Source organism: Seriola aureovittata, chromosome 19, assembly GCF_021018895.1.
Source record: "Seriola aureovittata isolate HTS-2021-v1 ecotype China chromosome 19, ASM2101889v1, whole genome shotgun sequence".
Taxonomy (NCBI): domain Eukaryota; kingdom Metazoa; phylum Chordata; class Actinopteri; order Carangiformes; family Carangidae; genus Seriola; species Seriola aureovittata.
The window spans coordinates 23,345,001-23,365,679 of NC_079382.1; the positions used below are offsets into that span (position 1 = coordinate 23,345,001).

Sequence of the window (20,679 nt, forward strand, 5' to 3'; positions counted from 1 at the left end):
CAGTCTGGAGGTAACAAATACAGGGACTAGTTTTTCAGCTTCATCTGAGACAGGAAGTTTCTGATTTTCACAATAATGTGCAGGTCTGTCTTTTCTTTTGTTTATGTTTATTCTTCATATTTCTCTCCTTTTCTCAACAGCAATAACGAGACCATTTGTCCTCATGGTCAGAGACGGAGAAGACGTCACTTTGCCTTGTAACAATGTGGCAGATGATCAGGGTGAATGTGGCCGTATCACCTGGACATTCACTGGTTCAACAACCTCAAAACCAGTAGAACTGATTTTACATGGAAGGATCAGTGAGAAGGTCAAAGACAGAATGAGTCTCACAGAGAAATGTTCTCTGGTTATAAAGAAGGTCACAGCTGGAGATGGTGGTCAATACTACTGTCAGTCAAGATCAGGCCAAAGTCAGAGATATCTGTTTGTTATTGACAGTGAGTATTTACATCATGTTCTCAGCTCAAACTGTCTCATTATAACAATATATTACATCACAATAATGACGAGTGATGAAGTTAATTTCTCTCTCAATGTCTCCGTCTTCACCAGTGACTGAACATGAGGACGGTGATGAGGTGACGTTGAGCTGCTCTGTGTTGATGTATAATAGGCGCATAAACACTGTGAAGTGGCTGTTTGAGGACAAAGATGTGGATAATGATACAGTAAAAACCACAACATCACAGTCTGGGTGCTCAGCCACTGTGACTTTTCATTCTTCTCTTATTGAAAAGTCAAAGTATCCTGAGTTATTCAAGTGTGAAGTGTTTGATGTCAGTGGAAACATTCAGCAGTTTCCCTTCATCCCTCGGTCCTCAGGTGAGAACATGATCAGCTGTTTAAAATCACTTCAAACCTTGAAGAAGGTTTGATTCATTCTCATTTAGTCACTGCAGGTGATAAACATCAGGTGTTTTCTCACTGGACAGTTTGTCAAGGTTTGTTATTCATCTGTTCAGGTGAAGGTGACAAAGAGAAAACAACCACAACCACAACAGCAAAACCAGCAACTGAAGCAAAACCAGCAACTGAAGCAAAACCAGCAACTGAAGAAAAACCAGCAACTGAAGCAAAACCAGCAACTGAAGCAAAACCAGCAACTGAAGCAAAACCAGCAACTGAAGCAAAACCAGCAACTGAGGCAAAACCAGCAACTGAAGCAAAACCAGTAACTGAAGAAAAACCAGCAACTGAAGCAAAACCAGCAACTGAAGCAAAACCAGTAACTGAAGAAAAACCAGCAACTGAAGCAAAACCAGCAACTGAAGCAAAACCAGCAACTGAAGAAAAACCAGCAACTGAAACTAATGCAACACCAACAGGTACAAACAACACTCCAGAACAACAAGGTGACTTTACGTCTCACTAATTTCCACATTGCTAGTTCAGTGGTTCCCAACCTTTTCCGTCTCACGGCCCACTGGAAAATATAAAAAATGTTGGCACATTCGATCTTGAACAATACGGAGGCCAAATATTGCGTCCTCAGAGCACTTTTTATCTTAGTGACACCCAGCTGTATTTACCTGAAGCCAGATGAGATTTAACAGGTGGTCAGATGGAGGTTTCTTCCTTCCAGTTTCTTGAATGAAATAGATCTCATAGTGAAAAACAACTCTTTCCTGTTTTATATATGTGATTTTGAAAAGAAGCAAGAGCATCAGCCAAAATGTTTCTAATGTTTTCATTCATTCATTCATTCAGGTTTGTGGGCGTTCGTTGTTGTACCTGTGGTTTTGGCAGCAGTGATTGTTGTTGTGCTCATCAGACAGAAGAGAACTAAAGGTGAGAACTTTCACTGATGAGACTCAATTTCTGATAAACCTGAATGTTTGATGTGAAGCGAGTTCTGACTCCTTCTTTTGTCTCTTTAGGGAAGAAAACGCAGGTGGATCCAGACACTGTGAGTTTTAAATCTGAGTTCACTAAGCAAAAAGCTGCTTCTGCCATGGCTGTTGATTTTACACTGATAACAGTGGCAGGTTTTCCACTTGAAATTTTTGAGACAGCAGATTCTTGACCTCAGACACAATAGTAACCAGTCATCTTACGAGATGCTAAACCTCAGTGAAGTTACCCATAATAATAATAACTTAATAGATTTTAAATAGATGAGTTTAATAAAATCTCGGCTCTAGAGACCAGAACAGTTTTTGTACCAGGCTGTAAACATGTTTATTTCTGCTGTAAAGTTGGACATTTTAACATGTGAGTCTATGGGGACTGACTCACTGTTGGAGCCAGACTCTAGTGGCCATTAGAGGAACTGCAGCTTTTGGCTCTTTGTTTATAGAACTGTATATAAATTAGTTCAAACCAGTTCCACCTGCAACAGCTACAACAGTAACATGCTGCTGACACAGTGATGCTTCAGTATCAATGATCTAATGACTTCATATATTATTATAAATCAGTCACATTTACTTTGATACTTTAACTACATTTTGCTGCTGATTCTCATGAACTACTTAAGTAAATAAAAGTAGGATTTTTCATGCAGGACTTTACTTGTAATGAAGTATTTTTAATTGTCTGTATTGGTCCTTTTTTCCTAAGTTGAGGGTCTGAACACTTTATTGTCCTCACTGTGCAGGCTGATCCTGAAGATGGTGTTTCCTACGCCTCCATCAGCTTCAACAAGAAGACCAAGAGTAAAGCCCGGGTAAAGCTTTCTGTTTGCTTCCTCTATTGTCGTTAGTAGATGACAAAAATAATAAAAACAAGTTTTTTGGGAATGAATGAAAGAAAAAAAACAACTGAACTTCACACACAAGATTTCTCATGATCAACAAATGAAAACAGAAACGTCAGGGTTTAACTCCTGTTACATTATGTATTGTTGTGTTGTGTTTCTGTGAATGTCACTTTACGTGTTGTGCTGTCTCCCTGCTATTCCTCAGGTTCAACGTAATGACGGTGATGATGATGAAGATGATGCAGTGACCTACACCACGGTCAGAGTTCCCTCTACGCCACCGTAAACAACCCAAACACATGAGGCTGAACGTGCGTCAGGGTCGTCCTTCTGTTTATGGGCCAAGTTCTTCATAAAGCATAATTCCAGCTTTAGAGATGTCTGTGCTTTAGTTGCTTTGTTGCTAAGGTGAAGTAGCTGATTAGTTTTATTGGTCAAGCAGTATGCAACCGGTGAAGGAAACATGCTAGGTAGCTTAGCTTGTCGTTAACTTCTTGTTGTTATTTAGCATGATGTTACCTGGTGATCCTCCCTAGAAGTTAGATTTGAAAAAGTAGGAAAGGTCTTATATTTGAGAAGTTACATGTTTACAAAGTCAGATATTAGAATGTTGCATTATGGGTTGTTTGTAGCCTTAATGTTGCTAGGCTAGCGAGAGTTTCGAAGTTCTTCTGTAGTAAGTCTTTCAGAGTGATTTAGTGCCACAGAGGAGTCTAAAAACACAGAGAACGTATTTGTGACCTTGTAGAGCCTTACAGGAGAGAGATACACAAACATGGGTTTTACATGTTGGCGTAGCAGCTCCTGGTAAGGCTGTGGCGTCACCAGCTGGTTTCTGAAGAGCGGTTTTGAAGCTCAGAGTGAGCTGTTCCACCATCACCATCTTGGCAGTGTCTGACTCCGCCCCTAACTCCCAGCTAATCCCAGAATGGTCAAAGAGGAGGGTGGCTGAGTTATATATATATATAAACAGGTGAGTTATATAAACAGGTGTCATGAAGGAGGAAATTAGCTCTAGAGACCAAAACAGTTTTTGTACCAGGCTGTAAACATGTTTATTTCTGCTGTAAAGTTGGACATTTTAACATGGGAGTCTATGGGGACTGACTCACTGTTGGAGCCAGACTCTAGTGGTCGTTAGAGGAACTGCAGCTTCTGGTTCTTCACTGCTGAATTCACTTTCCAGCCTCGGAGGTTGATGCTTGGTTGAGGTAAACTGTAGATGTGTTTCCATTAACCTGCTTAATGCGCAATTGTAAAAACCAGTGATGGAAAAAGGAGAATTTTGAAAGTAAACGTATCCACTGGCTCTGATGCAGCAGCTGAACGAAGGTTTCAAAGACAGTTTAATGGTGCAGCAGGTCAGAGAAGGGTGTGGGAAGAAATAGAAGATACTGGAGCTAGATAAGCAGTGATGGCAGCTGGACTAATGAGCACACCATGGCTGTTAGATTAAAGGACAGTAGATCAGTGTGTGTTGTTCACTTGATTCTGCACTGATGCTCTTCACAGTCCGAAGCTTAGAGAACATTTTCTGTGTTGTTCCTGTTTAATAGTTTTCTTATCTGTGTAAGAATGTAAAACCTCCGACTGTTCAGTGGTAACCTGACACTGAGTGTGTTAAATATTAGTCCACCAGACGCTCTGTTGTAACATGGAGACTGAAGCCAGTTCACCACAAATAGAGGAAGTGTGTTGTTGTTGTTGTTGTTGTTGTTGTTGTTGTTGTTGTTGTTGTCTGCTCTGCAGTGTGTAACCAGCTGCCCACATTTCTTTCCATGAGATTAATAAAGCATAAAGCATTTTCATGATCATTCTTTAACTCATTCATTCATTGGCCATACTTCTAATCCACTGAGGTCTCGGGCTTCAGGCCTGGGGGGCTGGAGCCAATCCCAGCTGGCGTTGGTTGAGGGCGGGGTTCAACATGGACAGGTCACCAGTCCGTAACAGGTCTGACATACAGAGACCAACAATCAGTCACGTTCACACCTACAGGCAGTTTAGAGTCACTAATCAACCTGCATGTGTTTGGACTTTCATAATTAGAGTGAGATAATGAGCGATGTGAACATGCACTGTCTGTCCGGTCATGTGAGCTGTCAAACATCACCATGGCAACTGTCCGTCTTCTAATAGACTCTATGTAAAGAGAAGCCGAGCTGCTCTATTGCAACATTCATCTTAACTAACGATCAAACATCGAACTTCCTCAGTCCTGGTTCAACTTCCTGTCTGACACCAGAGGTCAGAATGACTTGCAGTATGTAGTTGGACATCTGCAGCTTGTGATCACTTTGCATCTACACTGAGGCAAATATATAATATAAATATAATATATATACTATATATAATAAATATAATATAATATTTAAAAAATGCACATCTGTTGCACAGTTCATGTGAAATCCAGAGTTCAGTGGCAAATAAATGTCTTTTCAAAATAAAGCTTTACATTTCAAAGTGGCCTCTTATTGTGACACACCTGTGCAGTTATCATGTTGTGTATTCAGTAGATATGCCTCACCTGTCGGAGTCAATGACGAGAGTTCGTAGCTCTGGAAAACAGAAGTAAAAACCACTGTTATATTTATATATTTTTCAGTATGAATTTGGCAACTTTCAAAAGAAAAGAGTAAAAATGAGGAAGTGACACATTGATGACAACAGAAAGTCGATTCTTTCCTCTTCAACATGCATCAGATCTCAGACTCGGACAGTTCACAGCTGAGAAGAGACAGAAAACGACTGGAGCGAGACGATGGTCGGACTCAGGTGGATGAAAGTGTCTTTATTTGTGATTGTGGCTCTTCAGTTCACAGGTAAGAATACATACACACAAATACACGTTATAAATATGAACCTTATCTCTATTAACAGTGGTTGTTCACATAACAACCAGTTGTAAGCGTCTAAGCTGAGGCCAAAGGTTGAGTCCGGGTCCTCGCGGTCTCAGAGCCCTTTAGCTGCTTTTACTGAGGAGAGGCTTCGTCTGGACTCTCTGCCATTAAGACCAGATCAGTGCAGAGCTGCAGTGATGGACCCTTCTCCCCTCATGTCTCAGTGAGTCCGGGTCCAGCTCCAGAAGAGTCCTGGTGGTTTCACACTTCTTCTTCTTGGGAACCTTCAGTGCAGCTGAAATGTTTTTGAGCCTCGACACAGTCCCGTCTCTGAGCTTGTGATATTTCAGTTTTTCCTTTTTAATAAGTTTGTAAAAATGTCTAAAGTCCTGTTTAGACTTTGTCATCATGGAGGATCGAGTGTCGACTGATGCGCCGGCGACAGAGACGTTTGTTTTCAGGTTGTCCCTACGTCTCATTCTCGAGGACACGATATCTCACTAACACCTCGATGGAACTTCTTAAAATCTGACACCTGGTTAGACTTTGGTGGCTAAAGGTCAAAGGTCAAGCTCACAGTGACCTCACAAAACACTTTTTCATTAATCAAGACAGTTATTATGACAGAATTTCACACGACTGGTTCATATTTTATCTGACTGCATTAACAGATGTAATGTGGAACTAGTCTGAGTGGAGGAGGGATACGACCACGAGGAGGTGGTGCTAGTTTTATTTTATTTTATCATGAGGCTGCAGAAAGGCTAGAACATGTGATGAAGGTGAAGCTGAATAAATAATATACAATTTTATTTTTCTCTCTCATCTTCTCCACAGAAGTGACGGGACAATTTTCCTCCTCCGTCTTTGTCAGAGATGGAGATGACGTCACTATGTCCTGTAAATATGTGTTCGATGGTCAGGATGACTGTGACAGTATTAACTGGTTCTTAATTGGTTCAAGAAACACACTCCTGGTTAGAAAAGGGAAGATTGTTAAAGATGCCGACCCTAAATCAGACAGACTGAGTCTGACACAGAACTGTTCTCTGGTTCTGAAGAAGGTCACAGCTGGAGACACTGATCACTACAACTGTCGACAGTCCAGATCAGGACAATATGATCAATACACTCTGGTTTATCTGTCTGTTGTTACCAGTGAGTATTTACATCAAACTGTCTGTTAGAACAAAACACTGAAACTTTACAATCATGATGATTATTACAGAGATGAAGTTCATTTCTCTTTCTCGTCTTTCTCTCTCAATGTCTCCGTCTTCACCAGTGACTGAACAGAAGGACGGTGATGAGGTGAAGTTCACCTGCTCTGTATCACCTCATGTATATTTCACACACACAGTGAAGTGGCTGCATGAGCGTCAGAAAGTGGATGAAGGCAACACAGACATAAAGACATCACAGTCTAAGAGCTCAGCTACTGTCACGTTTCCTTCCTCTTATCTCAAGAAGCCAAAGTATCATGAGATGTTTCAGTGTGAAGTGACTGATGGTTTCAGAGGAAGAGAGTTGCTCACCTTCAGTGCTCCGTCCTCAGGTGAGAAACCAGGTGAGTGTATGATGAGCTGTTTATAATCACCTTAATCTGATGTGAATGACAAACTCACTGAGTTTATTTCATGTGTTCATGATGATATTGTTCTTTTCCATTCAGCTCCTGCAGATGATAATTGATGAAGCGTTTCCTCACCACAGACGTTTGTTGGGTTTTGTTCTTTCATTTGTCCAGGTGAGGACAGGACAACAAGTGTCCAAACAACAACTGAAAACAGGAAGAATTCCCTGATGGAGCCAGCAGCACCTGACCACAGGGACACGTCACCTAGACAACCAGGTACTGTCTCAGACTTTGTTTTCTAATATTTCCATCCTCTTCCCAGACTGGAGGTTATACGTGGCTGTGGCCGGGGGTTCAGCAGCATTCTGGGTAATCAGACTGACACTCGGCTGGGTGGAGATATTGATTAGTTCAAGTTCGTTTTTTTTTTCTTTTAAAAATTAAAAAAGTAAAAAACAGAACTGAACCTTTTTTCGTTTTTGTTTTTTTACGTTTAATTCTCAAAATTAAAAAACGAAAACTCAAATTGAAACCGTCCAGTTCTTCTCTTTGCAAATTCCTTTATTTTCCATGTTGAACTGAAGAATGAAGAAAGCTAGTCATGTGGCATGGAGGTTATTGTAAACATTTCAAAATAAAAGCCAAGAGGAAAGAGCGGCCTTTCTATAAAGAGTAAATTATGCATCACAGACAGAGAGAGAGTGTTTATTATCTGTTCATGTCCCTGACGTGGGTCAGAGGAAAACAGATTCTGGGGTTAGATCCACAATATCTAGGAATTTGAATGTTTCTGGTTCATGTTGAAACTCGACCTCAGAGGTCAATAATGTGTAAAACAGCCACGGTATATGTAGTTATGGTTACTTTGCTCTTAACGATTGAATCAATAGCCTAAAAGCTGCTGATATGACCATGATCAATACAGCTGAGGCAGATGGATTTGTCCACCATGTGATTGTAGTCGGCTACAAGCAGCAGCAGCTCGATCATGAAGGAGAATATCAGGTGATTTGATGAGAGGATGAACAATGATGTGGTGACAGTGGAGACCTCTGCTGGTCACTGTAGACAACACTGTCTGGGAAGGACCACACAGTGTTAATCAGGTTATTAATATATATAATATAAGTAAATAATACATCACACACTTCTGATGAAACATTTTTCATGTCTTAATGCAAATGAAAAGAGATCTTTCTCTGTATGTCTGTGCTTGTAGAATTTTACACTTTATAGAAAGTCCACTCTTTCCTCTTGGCTTTTATTTTGAAATATTTACCTTTACTTCCATGCCACATGACTAACTTTCTTCATTATTCAATTCAACAAGGAAAAATAAAGTTTCTTCTAATTTGATGTTGTTGTTTTTCATGTTTTAATTCTGACAATAAAAACACTTTGTTTTTTGTTGTTGTTATTTTTCATTTTTGGTTAAAAAAAAAAAAAACTCCTTTAAATGTTTCGTCCAATTTTCAAAGTAGAAAAAAACAGCTTGGTTTTTACGTTTTTTGTTTTTTGTTTTTTGTTTTTTGCTTTTTGCTTTTTGTTTTTTGCTTTTTGCTTTTTGCTTTTTGTTTTCAGGTTTTTTGTTTTTTGCTTTTTGTTTTTTGATTTTTGATTTTTGCTTTTAGGTTTTTTGCTTTTTGTTTTTAGGTTTTTTGTTTTTGTTTTTTGCTTTTAGGCTTTTTGCTTTTAGGTTTTTTGTTTTTTGCTTTTTGTTTTTAGGTTTTTTGTTTTTTGCTTTTTGCTTTTTGTTTTTTGTTTTTAGGTTTTTTGTTTTTTGATTTTGTTTTTTGCTTTTTGCTTTTTGCTTTTTGCTTTTTGTTTTTTGTTTTTAGGTTTTTTGCGTTTTGCTTTTTGTTTTTTGTTTTTAGGTTTTTTGTTTTTTGATTTTGTTTTTTGCTTTTTGCTTTTTGTTTTTTGTTTTTAGGTTTTTTGTTTTTTGTTTTTAGGTTTTTTGCTTTTTGTTTTTTGTTTTTAGGTTTTTTGTTTTTTGCTTTTTGCTTTTTGTTTTTTGCTTTTTGTTTTTTGTTTTTTATCTTTTGTTTTTTGTTTTTCTGCTGTTTGTTTTTTGTTTTTTATCTTTTGTGTTTTGTTTTTTGTTCTTTGTTTTTTGCTGTTTGTTTTTTGTTTTTTATCTTTTGTTTTTTGTTTTTTGTTTGTTGCTTTTAGTTTTTTGTTCTTTGTTTTTTGCTTTTTGTTTTTTTGTTTTTTGTTTTTTTGTCTTTGCTTTTTATTTTTTGCTTTTTGCTTTTTGCTTTACATTTTTTGCTTTTATTTTTTTTATTTTTTATTTTTTCTTCTTGTTTTTTGTTTTCTGCTTTTTGCTTTTTTTATTGTTTTTTGCTTTTTGTTTTTTGTTTTTTGTTTTTAGGTTTTTTGTTTTTTGATTTTGTTTTATGTTTTGTGCTTTTTGCTTTTTGTTTTTTGTTTTTAGGTTTTTTGTTTTTTGCTTTATGTTTTTTGCTTTTTGTTTTCAGGATTTTAAACAGAAGAAGAAAATGTCAAAATGCTTGAGTGTTTTTATTCTACTGTCACTTGCAGGTTGGCTGAGGCTTGTTATCGTGTCTGTGGGTTTAACCCTGCTCATCCTGAGTGTTGTGACAGTCGACATATGGACGAGATCTAAAGGTGAGAACTTTCACACATGAGTTTGGATGAACCTGGATTCACAGTGTGGAAACTAAACTCGACTCTTTTGTGACTTTTCAGGAAACAAAACACAGACGGACGACGACGATGTGAGTTTAACAACTGAACATTCAAACGTCCGTCTTTGTGGTAGTTCAGTCAAACAATACATTTGATTCAAGGTGCAGGATCACCATGGCAACATGGTACCAACACACTTTACAATTAAAGTAGAAGCAGATAAAATAATGAACATGAAAAATAAACATGTGCTTGTTCCCTCAGGCGCATAATGATGAAGATGAAGATGAAGACAAAGTGAACTATGAAAACGTTTGACTCCACTGATCAACAACGTCAGCATCAACTACCGAGCATTTACAACCTTTAAAAACTACGGTGGCCCTGAAGCTCAACACGCTGCACCTGAAGAAAACACCTTCACCTGTTAGAGCGCGTACCAAGAAGGTGTGGTCCTAACCGCAGCGGCACAGGTTCGAGTCCCACCTGTGGTTCTCTGCTACAAGTCGTCCCCTCTGACTTCCTGTCTCTATCAGAATAAAGGCAGAAAATAACATTAAGAGACAGTGATGAACCTGGACGGGACGCACCTGCTGGACGTCTTCCAGGCGAATCCCTCCATGTTCACTTGATGTTCAGTGGTTTTAACTTCACGAAGCGTTGAACAACAAGTGTTACCCAGCAGGTCCGTCACTTTTTAGAGTCCCCCTGGAAACGCCTCCTTTGTGTTGTGAGTATTTGCAGCAGGTGTGTTGTCAAAATGTTTTCTGAAATACTTTCTGTTTTTCTGTTTTCATGTGTTTTGTTGAGTAGCAGTGTGTTGAGCTTCAGGGCCACCGTACTTTACACCAAAAACAGATGTACATTTTACAAAAGCTGTTAGAGACACGTGATTTTTCTTCTTTATTCTTTTCATGTTTTTTCTTCTTGTTTTTTCCTTTTTCTTGTAATACTCATGTTTCTCACCGGCTTTTGGACTGAAATCATTATTAAAAACAAATCAAGCTTCCATACCTTTGTGTTTTGATGGATGAAAGGATTTGTCAGAGTTTCCATTGAAGTGTTTGTAAATGCTTTTTGAGTTTGCCTCATTCTTATTATTTATCTTTCTTGGGAACTAATGTAAGTAACAGATTATATGTTTGCTGGAGTCACATATGTTTAATTATGTGTTCATTATGTTTAATTGATTATTGAAGAATAAACCTGTAAGTCCAGTGACGGGACTCTGGATCTTTTTTTCTGGAGCTCAAGAGTTTCTGAGACGATGTTTTTCATCAGCGCAGCGACATTTACAGCAACAGCTGACCGTCTCCTGATATTATCACCAACCCGTCATATGAAGAATCGGCTCTGTGACTTTCACCCTCAGATCCATCAGACAGTCATTCAGCTCTCAGTCTGTTGGAGCTCATGAAGCGAGTGACTGGAGGTCTCTCTCGTTTCCCTGTGAAGCAGGAGTTTCATCATCAGTCCAGTCAGAGCAGCAGTCAGCGGCTCGTGTCCTTCATGTCCACGCCGAACCACAGCTTCCTCATCTGCTGCTGCACGTTAAGCTCATTTCCCAACACGTCACCCTGCACTGGGTTTCACAGGATGTGACATCTGACCTCTGCTGATTGATGCTTAGACCGCTGATTATGATTGTTCATGGATTATTAATCTGCCTTTGCAAGAGAGAATTAACACAATTCTTAACATGTAAAAGTAAAAAACTAAACTTTAGCTGCTCAAATTGAGAAATTCAGGAGGGAGAAGTGAGAAGCTGATTCGTTCTGCCCACGGAAATATAGCCACTTACAAAAGAGAGGGAGGGAGATAGAGAGAGAGAGAGAGAGAGGGAGAGAGAGAGACAGAGAGAGAGAGAGGGAGACAGGGAGAGAGAGAGAGACAGAGAGAGATAGAGAGACAGAGAGAGACAGAGAGAGACACAGAGAGAGAGAGAGACACACAGAGAGAGAGAGAGAGAGAGAGAGAGAGACAGAGAGAGAGGGAGAGAGAGAGAGAGAGAGAGAGACAGAGAGAAAGAGGAAGAGGAAGTGACAGTAGAAACAGGAAGGAAGGAGAGGCTTCATTTCTCTTAAACACACATCAGTTCTCAGACACAGAGAAACTCGGACACAATGACTGAAATCAGGATTAAAATGTCTTTATTTCTGATACTCGGGCTCCAGATCACAGGTAAGGATGTATAATGTAACTTTATTGACATCACTGATGATACATTACTACATTTCTCTAATGAGGACGGTTCAATTTGCTGTTTGACTTTCATCTGATGAGTTTTGTGAACTAACATGGTTCATGTTTCTCTCTCATCTTCTCCACAGAAGTGACGGGACAATATTCCTCCTCCGTCTTTGTCAGAGATGGAGATGACGTCACTATGTCCTGTGAATATGTGTTCGATGGTCAGGATGAATGTGACAGTACTTACTGGATCTTAAGTGGTTCAAGAATCACACACCTGGTTAAACAAGGGAAGATTGTTAAAGATGCCGACCCTAAATCAGACAGACTGAGTCTGACACAGAACTGTTCTCTGGTTCTGAAGAAGGTCACAGCTGGAGACACTGATCACTACAACTGTCGACAGTCCAGATCAGGACAATATGATCTAAACACTCTGGTTTATCTGTCTGTTGTTACCAGTGAGTATTTACATCAAACTGTCTGTTAGAACAAAACACTGAAACTTTACAATCATGATGATTATTACAGTGATGAAGTTCATTTCTCTCTCTTGTCTTTCTCTCTCAATGTCTCCGTCTTCACCAGTGACTGAACAGAAGGACGGTGATGAGGTGAAGTTCACCTGCTCTGTATCACCTCATGTATATTTCACACACACAGTGAAGTGGCTGCATGAGCGTCAGAAAGTGGATGAAGGCAACACAGACATAAAGACATCACAGTCTAAGAGCTCAGCTACTGTCACGTTTCCTTCCTCTTATCTCAAGAAGCCAAAGTATCATGAGATGTTTCAGTGTGAAGTGACGGATGGTTACGAAGGAAAAGAGTTGCTCACCTTCAGTGCTCCGTCCTCAGGTGAGAAACCAGGTGAGTGTATGATGAGCTGTTTATAATCACCTTAATCTGATGTGAATGACAAACTCACTGAGTTTATTTCATGTGTTCATGATGATGTTGTTCTTTTCCATTCAGCTCCTGCAGATGATAATTGATGAAGCGTTTCCTCACCACAGACGTTTGTTGGGTTTTGTTCTTTCATTTGTCCAGGTGAGGACAGGACAACAAGTGTCCAAACAACAACTGAAAACAGGAAGAATTCCCGGATGGAGCCGGCAGCACCTGACCACAGTGACACGTCACCTAGACAACCAGGTACTGACTCAGACTTTTGAGAAAGCTGCAAACACAATGTTTTGTTTTGTAATATTTCCATCTTCTTCCCAGACTGGTGGTTATACGTCGCTGTAGCCGGCGGTTCGGCAGCACTCCTGGTAATCATCGTGGCGCTGATCATATGGAAGAGAGCGAAAGGTGAGAATGTTCACAGAACAAACCTTTGACAGGAAGTGGAGCGGTTTTCTCTGTGGAAGCTCAACTGGACTTTTGTTCCTCTTAGGGAGGAAACCACAGAAGGATGGAGACACAGAAAATGCAGAGCAGGTACTTTAGATTCTTTGAGTTGATGCAAAACAAAGTAATTTAAAGGAGTAGATACGATATGGGAAATATGCTAATTTCGCTGTCTGCACGATTAGCTTAGCTTAGCATAAAGCAGGAGGAGACGGCGAGCCCGGCTCTTTCCAGAGATCAGAAATACTCACACCTGCACATGAGCCTGGTGCAGTGACGACATGACTGCAGGACGTAGTTACAACACATTTTGTGACAGAAGTGTGAACTGTAACGAGACTGTGTTCGAGCAGGGACAAGGATTAAACTCTACAGAGACCCAGTCGGCTCCAGGAAGCAGCCAGGACACGGTGAGATCACACACTCCACCCAGTACAAAGTCACACTCACTGTTGATCTGCGTTCGTCCTTTAAAATGTGTCGTCACTGCCTGAGACGCACCGTGACTCCCGGGTTGAAGTTGCGTCGGCAAGTGACAAGAAAGGGGAAGGAAGATGATGCAGCCGGCTGCACCAGAATAGACCAGAGAAGGTCATGAGGAGGAAGTGTCAGGAAAACAGCTCTTAAAAAAGCAGAGATCAAAACCCAAAAACAGGAAGTAAAGAAAAACATGAAGGCAACAGGAGCGAGTCATTAACTGTCACTGAGCCGTCTTCATGTTGTCCTCACTGTGCAGGCTGATCCTGACGACGGGGTTTCCTACGCCTCCATCAGCTACACCAAGAAGACCGACAGTAGAGCCCAGGTGAGTCTGACTGGTTGAACTGGTTGAACTGGTTGAACTGGTTGAACTGGTGATGGTGGTGAGTGAAGAAACACAAGGCTGAGGTCAAAAAGTTAAAAAAGAGAAACTCTTCGACCTGGAGGGAGAACGTCCTGCATTCATGAGGACTGAGAGAATCTGACATTAGGATTTATTACAACACTGTCCAACGACGGTCGGACGACTCATGAACTGACTGCCACTTAAATCTGTCATGTCGAATCCTCAGCGTTACGGGTTTCCACTGAGTTCTCCCTCTCCTCTTGGGATGTTTTCATTTTCTGGCTTTAACACCAGAAACTCGGAGTCACAGGAACCTGCAGGTTTCTTCCTTTATGACTTGCAGTGATTCCTGAAGTATGAAACTAAGATAAGGAGAAAACCTTAAATACTTCAGTGAATATTTTAAGGAAACCATTAAGAGAAGACTTAAGACTGATTTGTGCAACTGCTTTTATTTTGAAGGAAATCTTACTTAATTGATGAACCTTCTGAAGCAAAAAGACCCTGAAGTCCATTTATTTTGTCTTTAAAGTGGCTGTTTTCTCTTTGTATGATCAATAAACCTGAATCTGCAGCTCGGTTCAGTCTCATCAGCTGATGAAAACATTTCACTTCATCTACATTAAGTGTGTAATTCACTGAATGTGTGACGCTGTCTCCCTCTCGCTTCTCAGGTACGAGTCAGAGACGACGATGATGATGATGAAGGCGATGCCGTGACCTACAGCACCGTGAAGGTTTCTTCCTCCTCTGCTGGAGCCTCCACTGATCCCAGCGACGTCTACGCCAACGTCAACAAGACAGACGGATAAGACGCCGCGCAGCTGAGAACCGTTTCACCGGCTTTGGATATTTGTTGCTGTTTCAGAATGAACGAGACTTCACCACCTTCACCTGTCAGATAGATCCAGAGGGGACAGATCTGTCAGATAGATCCAGAGGGGACAGATCCGTCAGTTAGATCCAGAGGGGACAGATCTGTCAGTTAGATCCAGAGGGGACAGATCTGTCAGTTAGATCCAGAGGGGATGGATCTGTCAGTTAGATCCAGAGGGGACAGATCCGTCAGATAGATCCAGAGGGGACAGATCCGTCAGTTAGATCCAGAGGGGACAGATCCGTCAGATAGATCCAGAGGGGACGGATCTGTCAGATAGATCCAGAGGGGACGGATCTGTCAGATAGATCCAGAGGGGACGGATCTGTCAGTTAGATCCAGAGGGGACGGATCCGTCAGATAGATCCAGAGGGGACAGATCCGTCAGATAGATCCAGAGGGGACAGATCTGTCAGATAGATCGAGAGGGGACAGATCCGTCAGATAGATCCAGAGGGGACAGATCCGTCAGATAGATCCAGAGGGGACAGATCCGTCAGATAGATCCAGAGGGGACAGATCCGTCAGTTAGATCCAGAGGGGACAGATCTGTCAGATAGATCCAGAGGGGACAGATCTGTAAGATAGATCTAGAAGGGACAGATCTGGAGGGAGAGGGGGAAGCAGCAGAGTAATTTCCAGGACAGATTGCTGTAAAATGCTAATTGTCCAGAAGTGGGTGTAGTAGGTTCATTAGTGTGTAAAAAGATGAAGCGATCACTCTGCGCTCTGATCACTCTTTATACGTCAGCTTTCTGTGCTTATAACATTCAGCCACTGGCCACTTTATTAGGTACACCTTCTCATTAATGCAGATATCTGTCCTGATATTTATCCTTTATTGTCATTGTGTGAAGACGTGATTAAACAGGACGTATTTTTAACATTCATCATGTTATTCTTTGTGTCTATTTACATAGATTTACATGTTTCAGTGTTTCAGAAAGATGTTATTTCTCTTATACTGTACTCCAGTCTGAAACTCAGTCAGGGCTCTTTAAGAACCCCACCAACACCACCCCCCCTCCCCATCCCCCACCCCCACCCCTCGTGGAAGATGACCAATCACAGCACACTGGGCTTTTCCCCGCAAATTCACGTTCCGCCCACGTCTTGCTGTCTCGCGCAGCTCTAAACAAACGGTACTGGCTGTTACAATGGCGTCGGTTCTGCCTTATAACTTTGAACCAGAGTCCGATCCTGAACAAGAAGAAGATGATGGACCCAATCCACCTTCTCAAGCTGGACTGGAGGAGGAAAACAAGCCTACCCACTGCCGGGAAGCCGGAAGGAGAGAAACGGCGGGAACGTGAGACGTGAGACGAGACGTGCTTTTGTTTTTTTCATCCGCGGACCCTTATGAACTAAAGGAAGATAAATAATGGAGGAATTGACAGACAATCAGACTTCAGGACCACTTCAAAGGTAGGGAGTCAGCTTCGCCATCTTGTTGGTTTATGATCCTGGTAAATCTGAATTAATATTAGTAACTCATAGTTACTGAAAAATGAACTGAACGGTTCATCTGTGGATAATCCGAGCTGACGAGGTTTAGCGCGTCAATATTGATTAACAGTTGATTTATATTTGTGTGCATGTTGCCACGTCACTGGTTAAACATCACAAATAATCAATAATAATTCAGACTGACTGAGTTGTTCGGCTGAACTGCAGAGGTGTTGTTTCCTAGAGAACCATAGATTGAGAACACAGTGGCTGTGCATGAAATCACTCACTTCTCCATGTATCGTCCACTGTGCCGTCACTTCTGCTTTTCCTCGTGCTATCAGAATATAATCTACTGTGTTCAATAACTGAGTGGGCCGGGGGGGCGCAATAATATGCAGATAAAACTGCACCAAACAGTTTTCTCTAAATTAAAATCATATGTGTTTCTCTAAAAAGACATGGTTTATATTAAATATTTTATTATTATACATATTGAACAGTAATGTACAAGTCACTTATGTATCACTTTGGTTTGAACATTCATGCCTGCGTTTTTATTCCTGTTGTACAAGCGAACAGAGGGTGTGTGTGTGTGTGTGTGTGTGTGTGTGTGTGTGTGTGTGTGTGTGTGTGTGTGTGTGTCATGACTTCCTGCATTGGGACTGAATAAATTATGTCAGCAATGAAGGCTGTAATTAACAGTTGATTGAATGGAAACTTCAGGAGAGTTGCAGCAGCTCCTGTTGTGTGTGTGTGGATGGAAACAGTCGCCGACTACAACAGCCCACTGTTTTATATATATATATTTTATATATATATATATATATATAATATATATATATATATATAATATGAATCCCATATCTTTGCTTTCAGTTCACATTTTTATAGGATGAACTGATTACATTTTAGTGGCTAAAGGTCAAAGGTCACCATGACCTCACAAAACACTTTTTAGCCATTACTCAAGACTTTTTTACAGCAATTACGACAAACTTTCACACAATGGTTGATATTTTCTCTGACTCTGGATAAACAGGATGTGACCTGGAACTAGTCTGAGTGGCGGAGGGATACGACCACGAGGAGGTGGCTCTAGTTTCTGATGCGTTGATGTTGATGTGGAAGTTGTTGATCAGTGAAGTGTGACAGAGTTTTCATAGTTCACTGTACCATCATCTTCATCTTCATCTTCATCATTGTTCACCTGTGAAAAACAACACAAAAAAACAGAGTAACACCTCATGTCTAAACTGACAGTTTGTGTGGATCAGCCTGAACTCATGTTGGAGTGGATGTTCTCACCTCGAGCTCTGACGAGGAGAACAGTGATCACAGTGATGAGGAGGAGTTCAGCCACACGCATCAGCAACATGATGAAGGTCAGAGCAGAACAATCTGCAGCAGCTGTGGAGAACACATGAGCACAAACAAGGTTTTTACATTATAAGAGCAGATTTCTAAAAAACAAAGGAGCAGGTTTGTGTCTGAGCTGTGGAAATAAAATCCCAACAACAGAAGATGAATCGAAGATGATCAAGCTGCACACGAGTTTCTCATGAAACAAAAGTGAAATCATGATTTGTTTCTTTCCAAAGTTGCTCTGATACTGAATGTAGAGCTTTTTCTTCACTTACACAACCTGATGTAGTTGTACAAGTGTGTAAATCCAGTTTTCTAACCCTAATTACTAATTAGAGAAAGCATCAGCAATAATTAACATTAAAAACCAATGTTTAAAAATTGACAGTTAGACAAAGATACAGTTCTTTTTTTGGGGCGTTGGGAAATGTGCAGGAAGTACTACAGCTCCCTCTGCAGGAACTAAGCTGCTTTTTCACTTTGAATCCTTGTGAAGTTGTATTTTCCTCACGTCCTCACCTTGACTAACGAAACCAAGAAATCACATTGTTTGGTGGGAAAATATATTGTATTTACAATTTGTTTGGAATAAAAAAGAAAGGCAGATTGGTCAAAAACATTTATTTCGTCGTCCATGTTGACACATCAATTCTGATCAGTTACTGAAGTTACATTTTTCTCAATAAGTAGTTGCCTGTAAAAATGCAGATATTAATAATATCAATATTCCCAACTTCTACTCATAGAGTCAGAAACTGATGAAGTGGTAGCAGCCGAATTTAAACGCGTCAAAACACGGACGTCAAAATATAAGTTTTGCACCAAATGTTAAAACATTAAATCCATTAATCAAACATAGTTTCTTATTGTTCACGTTGTGATGAGCTGATTTTAATCCGCTCACCTGACGACTGAAGGCTGAAGGCAAACAGCTGCTCGTTCCCTCTGTTTCTATTCGTCACTTCACACTTGAAGAGCTGATGATGGTTGGACTCGTGAGCGTGATACCTGAGGCCTTCTACTGTGTCAGACTCAGTCTGTCTGATTTAGATCTGGCTTCTTGGCCAGTCTTCCCCAGTACAACAGCTCTACCTCGAGCGAGTGTGTGAAGATCCAGGTCGCACTGTCACATTTAACCTGATTGTCTGTCGCAGTTTTACAAGGCAGAGTGACTTGGTCTCCCACTCCAACAGTGAAGGAGGAGAAATCCTGTCCATTTACTGCTTTGGATGAAATGAGAGAAAAATAGAAGAAAACTCAACAACAAAAAAACTTCTAAGAGTTTAGATCCCACATCTTCAAACAAAATGGAACAACTTGCTGTAAAACATATTCAGATATTGTCTTACCTGTGAAAAGAAGCAGCAGCTTCAGAAATAATGCCTTTTCAATCGCTCTGAACCCAGACAACCTGCTGTCCGTCAGTCCGAGTTACAGTTCAGCGCCAAACGCTTCCTAAGTATAGAGCTTTTCTCTTTTTTTAGATGTGCATCACTTGCTCACCATTGTGTCATTTCTTGAAGTTGTTACTGAGAAAGGAAGTGGGTTTTCTGTGTGTGTGTGTGTGTGTGTGTGTGTGTGTGTGAGGTGATGGTGTCATATTTATTTTCACATTGGGAGAGATACTTTGCAGATGATTTACCCTCCTCCCACTTCATCTAGTCACTGACATGTTTTCTCAATCACAGGCTTGCATGTTTTCTGTTCTCTGATTTGCTACAGCCTTCAGACACCCCCCCACACACACACACACACGTACACACACACACACACACACACACACGTACACACACACACACACACACACACATTTACACACACACACACACACACACCCCTCCACCTGGTACATCAGGAACAAGGTGCCAACACCTGTCCCAGGATCTGTGAGGAGGTGCTCGTCGCTGTCCGTGGTGCTGAAGAGGAGGATGAATTCACCGTCAGGCTGCGCAGCAGTAAGTTGATTGCACGTCACATTGTGAACAAGCTCATGCTGAAGTGTGTTTTAGTCTAATCTAGGACCAAATATTTCTCTCAGGATTGTCGACCTTCGTCTCAGGCAGCCCAAGATCACAGTGTAAAGTTGCCTTTAAGTGGCTGCAGAGATGAAACAGTTTGATAATTTAACATCAGGATGATAGTGACCACAGTTATCACAGTATTTTTAAAATGTGCTGAAAATGTTCAGAAAGTAATAACTTTCACCAAGTTTCTTCATGGAAACTACAAATAAATATTTGCCAGCACTTTTCACCTTTTTAAGTGGGTTTAACAGCGTTTAAAAAAACTCGCCTTTACCCTGTAATTTTGGTGGGAAAAGGGTGTAAGAAGGTTGAAAAATCTCCGGAGGAGCACGGCTGCGTTCTGCTGTATTTTTGCTGACACTGCATGTGTCTGGGAGACCGTTGCTGGTTGATGCCTTTCAGAACCTAACATGAGTTAAACTAACCACATTAATTAATCATGGTAATCGACCATGGTTATTGTAATAAAACGGTAATACTAACTAACTAACTAACTATTTCTACTACTAACCATCCACTGTCTACTAACAGGTAACCATTTCATTTCTAAGAGACATCACTCCTATATACATGTTATATGTTACAAAAACAATGATTAAAACAAAACAATCAACAGTATAATGTGTTGGGCTGTCAGGATGTCAGATTTCACTATTATCATGGTCAAAAGAAGAAGAACGCAATATTGCTGCAATATCTATAAAAAACCATCATTGCAATATCTGTATACAACTGTTCAACAGAAAAACAACAACAACAAAAAGAATAAATACACTTAATGGAGGCAACCAGATGAAATGGTAAACAAAAGCTCCACCAGGTCTAACAT

General features: G+C 40.6%; 3 protein-coding genes across 11 annotated transcripts in view; all 3 read left to right on the forward strand.

Moving 5' to 3' along the window:
• The window catches only part of LOC130187675 (uncharacterized), a 31,697-nt gene extending 26,794 nt beyond the window's left edge, over positions 1 to 4,903 (forward strand). For 3 of the 6 annotated variants that reach the window (XM_056405479.1, XM_056405477.1, XM_056405478.1), the window contains 7 exons: positions 141 to 440; positions 556 to 825; positions 966 to 1,355; positions 1,711 to 1,791; positions 1,881 to 1,909; positions 2,600 to 2,668; positions 2,907 to 4,903. In XM_056405479.1, the coding sequence (XP_056261454.1) occupies positions 141 to 440; positions 556 to 825; positions 966 to 1,355; positions 1,711 to 1,791; positions 1,881 to 1,909; positions 2,600 to 2,668; positions 2,907 to 2,987 (1,220 nt within the window). In that variant the 3' untranslated portion in view covers positions 2,988 to 4,903. Of the gene's footprint in view, positions 11 to 140; positions 441 to 555; positions 826 to 965; positions 1,356 to 1,710; positions 1,792 to 1,880; positions 1,910 to 2,599; positions 2,669 to 2,906 lie in introns of all 6 variants that reach the window. The other 3 variants (XM_056405481.1, XM_056405480.1, XM_056405484.1) reach the window with 3 other exon arrangements.
• A 542-nt stretch (positions 4,904 to 5,445) lies between these two features.
• On the forward strand, positions 5,446 to 10,760 carry LOC130187679 (uncharacterized). 3 transcript variants are annotated; one of them, XM_056405492.1, is made up of 7 exons: positions 5,446 to 5,523; positions 6,379 to 6,699; positions 6,827 to 7,108; positions 7,289 to 7,393; positions 9,662 to 9,748; positions 9,830 to 9,885; positions 10,034 to 10,760. In XM_056405492.1, exons 1-7 carry the CDS (start codon positions 5,463 to 5,465, stop codon positions 10,085 to 10,087), a joined length of 966 nt encoding a protein of 321 aa, XP_056261467.1. In that variant the 5' UTR covers positions 5,446 to 5,462; the 3' UTR covers positions 10,088 to 10,760. The 3 variants fall into 3 exon arrangements, with proteins under 3 accessions (XP_056261467.1, XP_056261469.1, XP_056261468.1); XM_056405494.1 differs by having other exon boundaries at positions 9,830 to 9,858; XM_056405493.1 differs by having other exon boundaries at positions 6,827 to 7,096.
• Positions 10,761 to 11,837: 1,077 nt separating this feature from the next.
• On the forward strand, positions 11,838 to 15,905 carry LOC130187677 (uncharacterized). 2 transcript variants are annotated; one of them, XM_056405486.1, is made up of 9 exons: positions 11,838 to 11,950; positions 12,100 to 12,420; positions 12,548 to 12,829; positions 13,010 to 13,114; positions 13,187 to 13,273; positions 13,359 to 13,402; positions 13,666 to 13,722; positions 14,049 to 14,117; positions 14,813 to 15,905. In XM_056405486.1, the coding sequence occupies exons 1-9, from the start codon at positions 11,893 to 11,895 to the stop codon at positions 14,948 to 14,950; spliced, it is 1,161 nt and encodes a 386-aa protein (XP_056261461.1). In that variant the 5' UTR covers positions 11,838 to 11,892; the 3' UTR covers positions 14,951 to 15,905. The 2 variants fall into 2 exon arrangements, with proteins under 2 accessions (XP_056261461.1, XP_056261462.1); XM_056405487.1 differs by having other exon boundaries at positions 12,548 to 12,817.
• Positions 15,906 to 20,679: the final 4,774 nt, after the last annotated feature.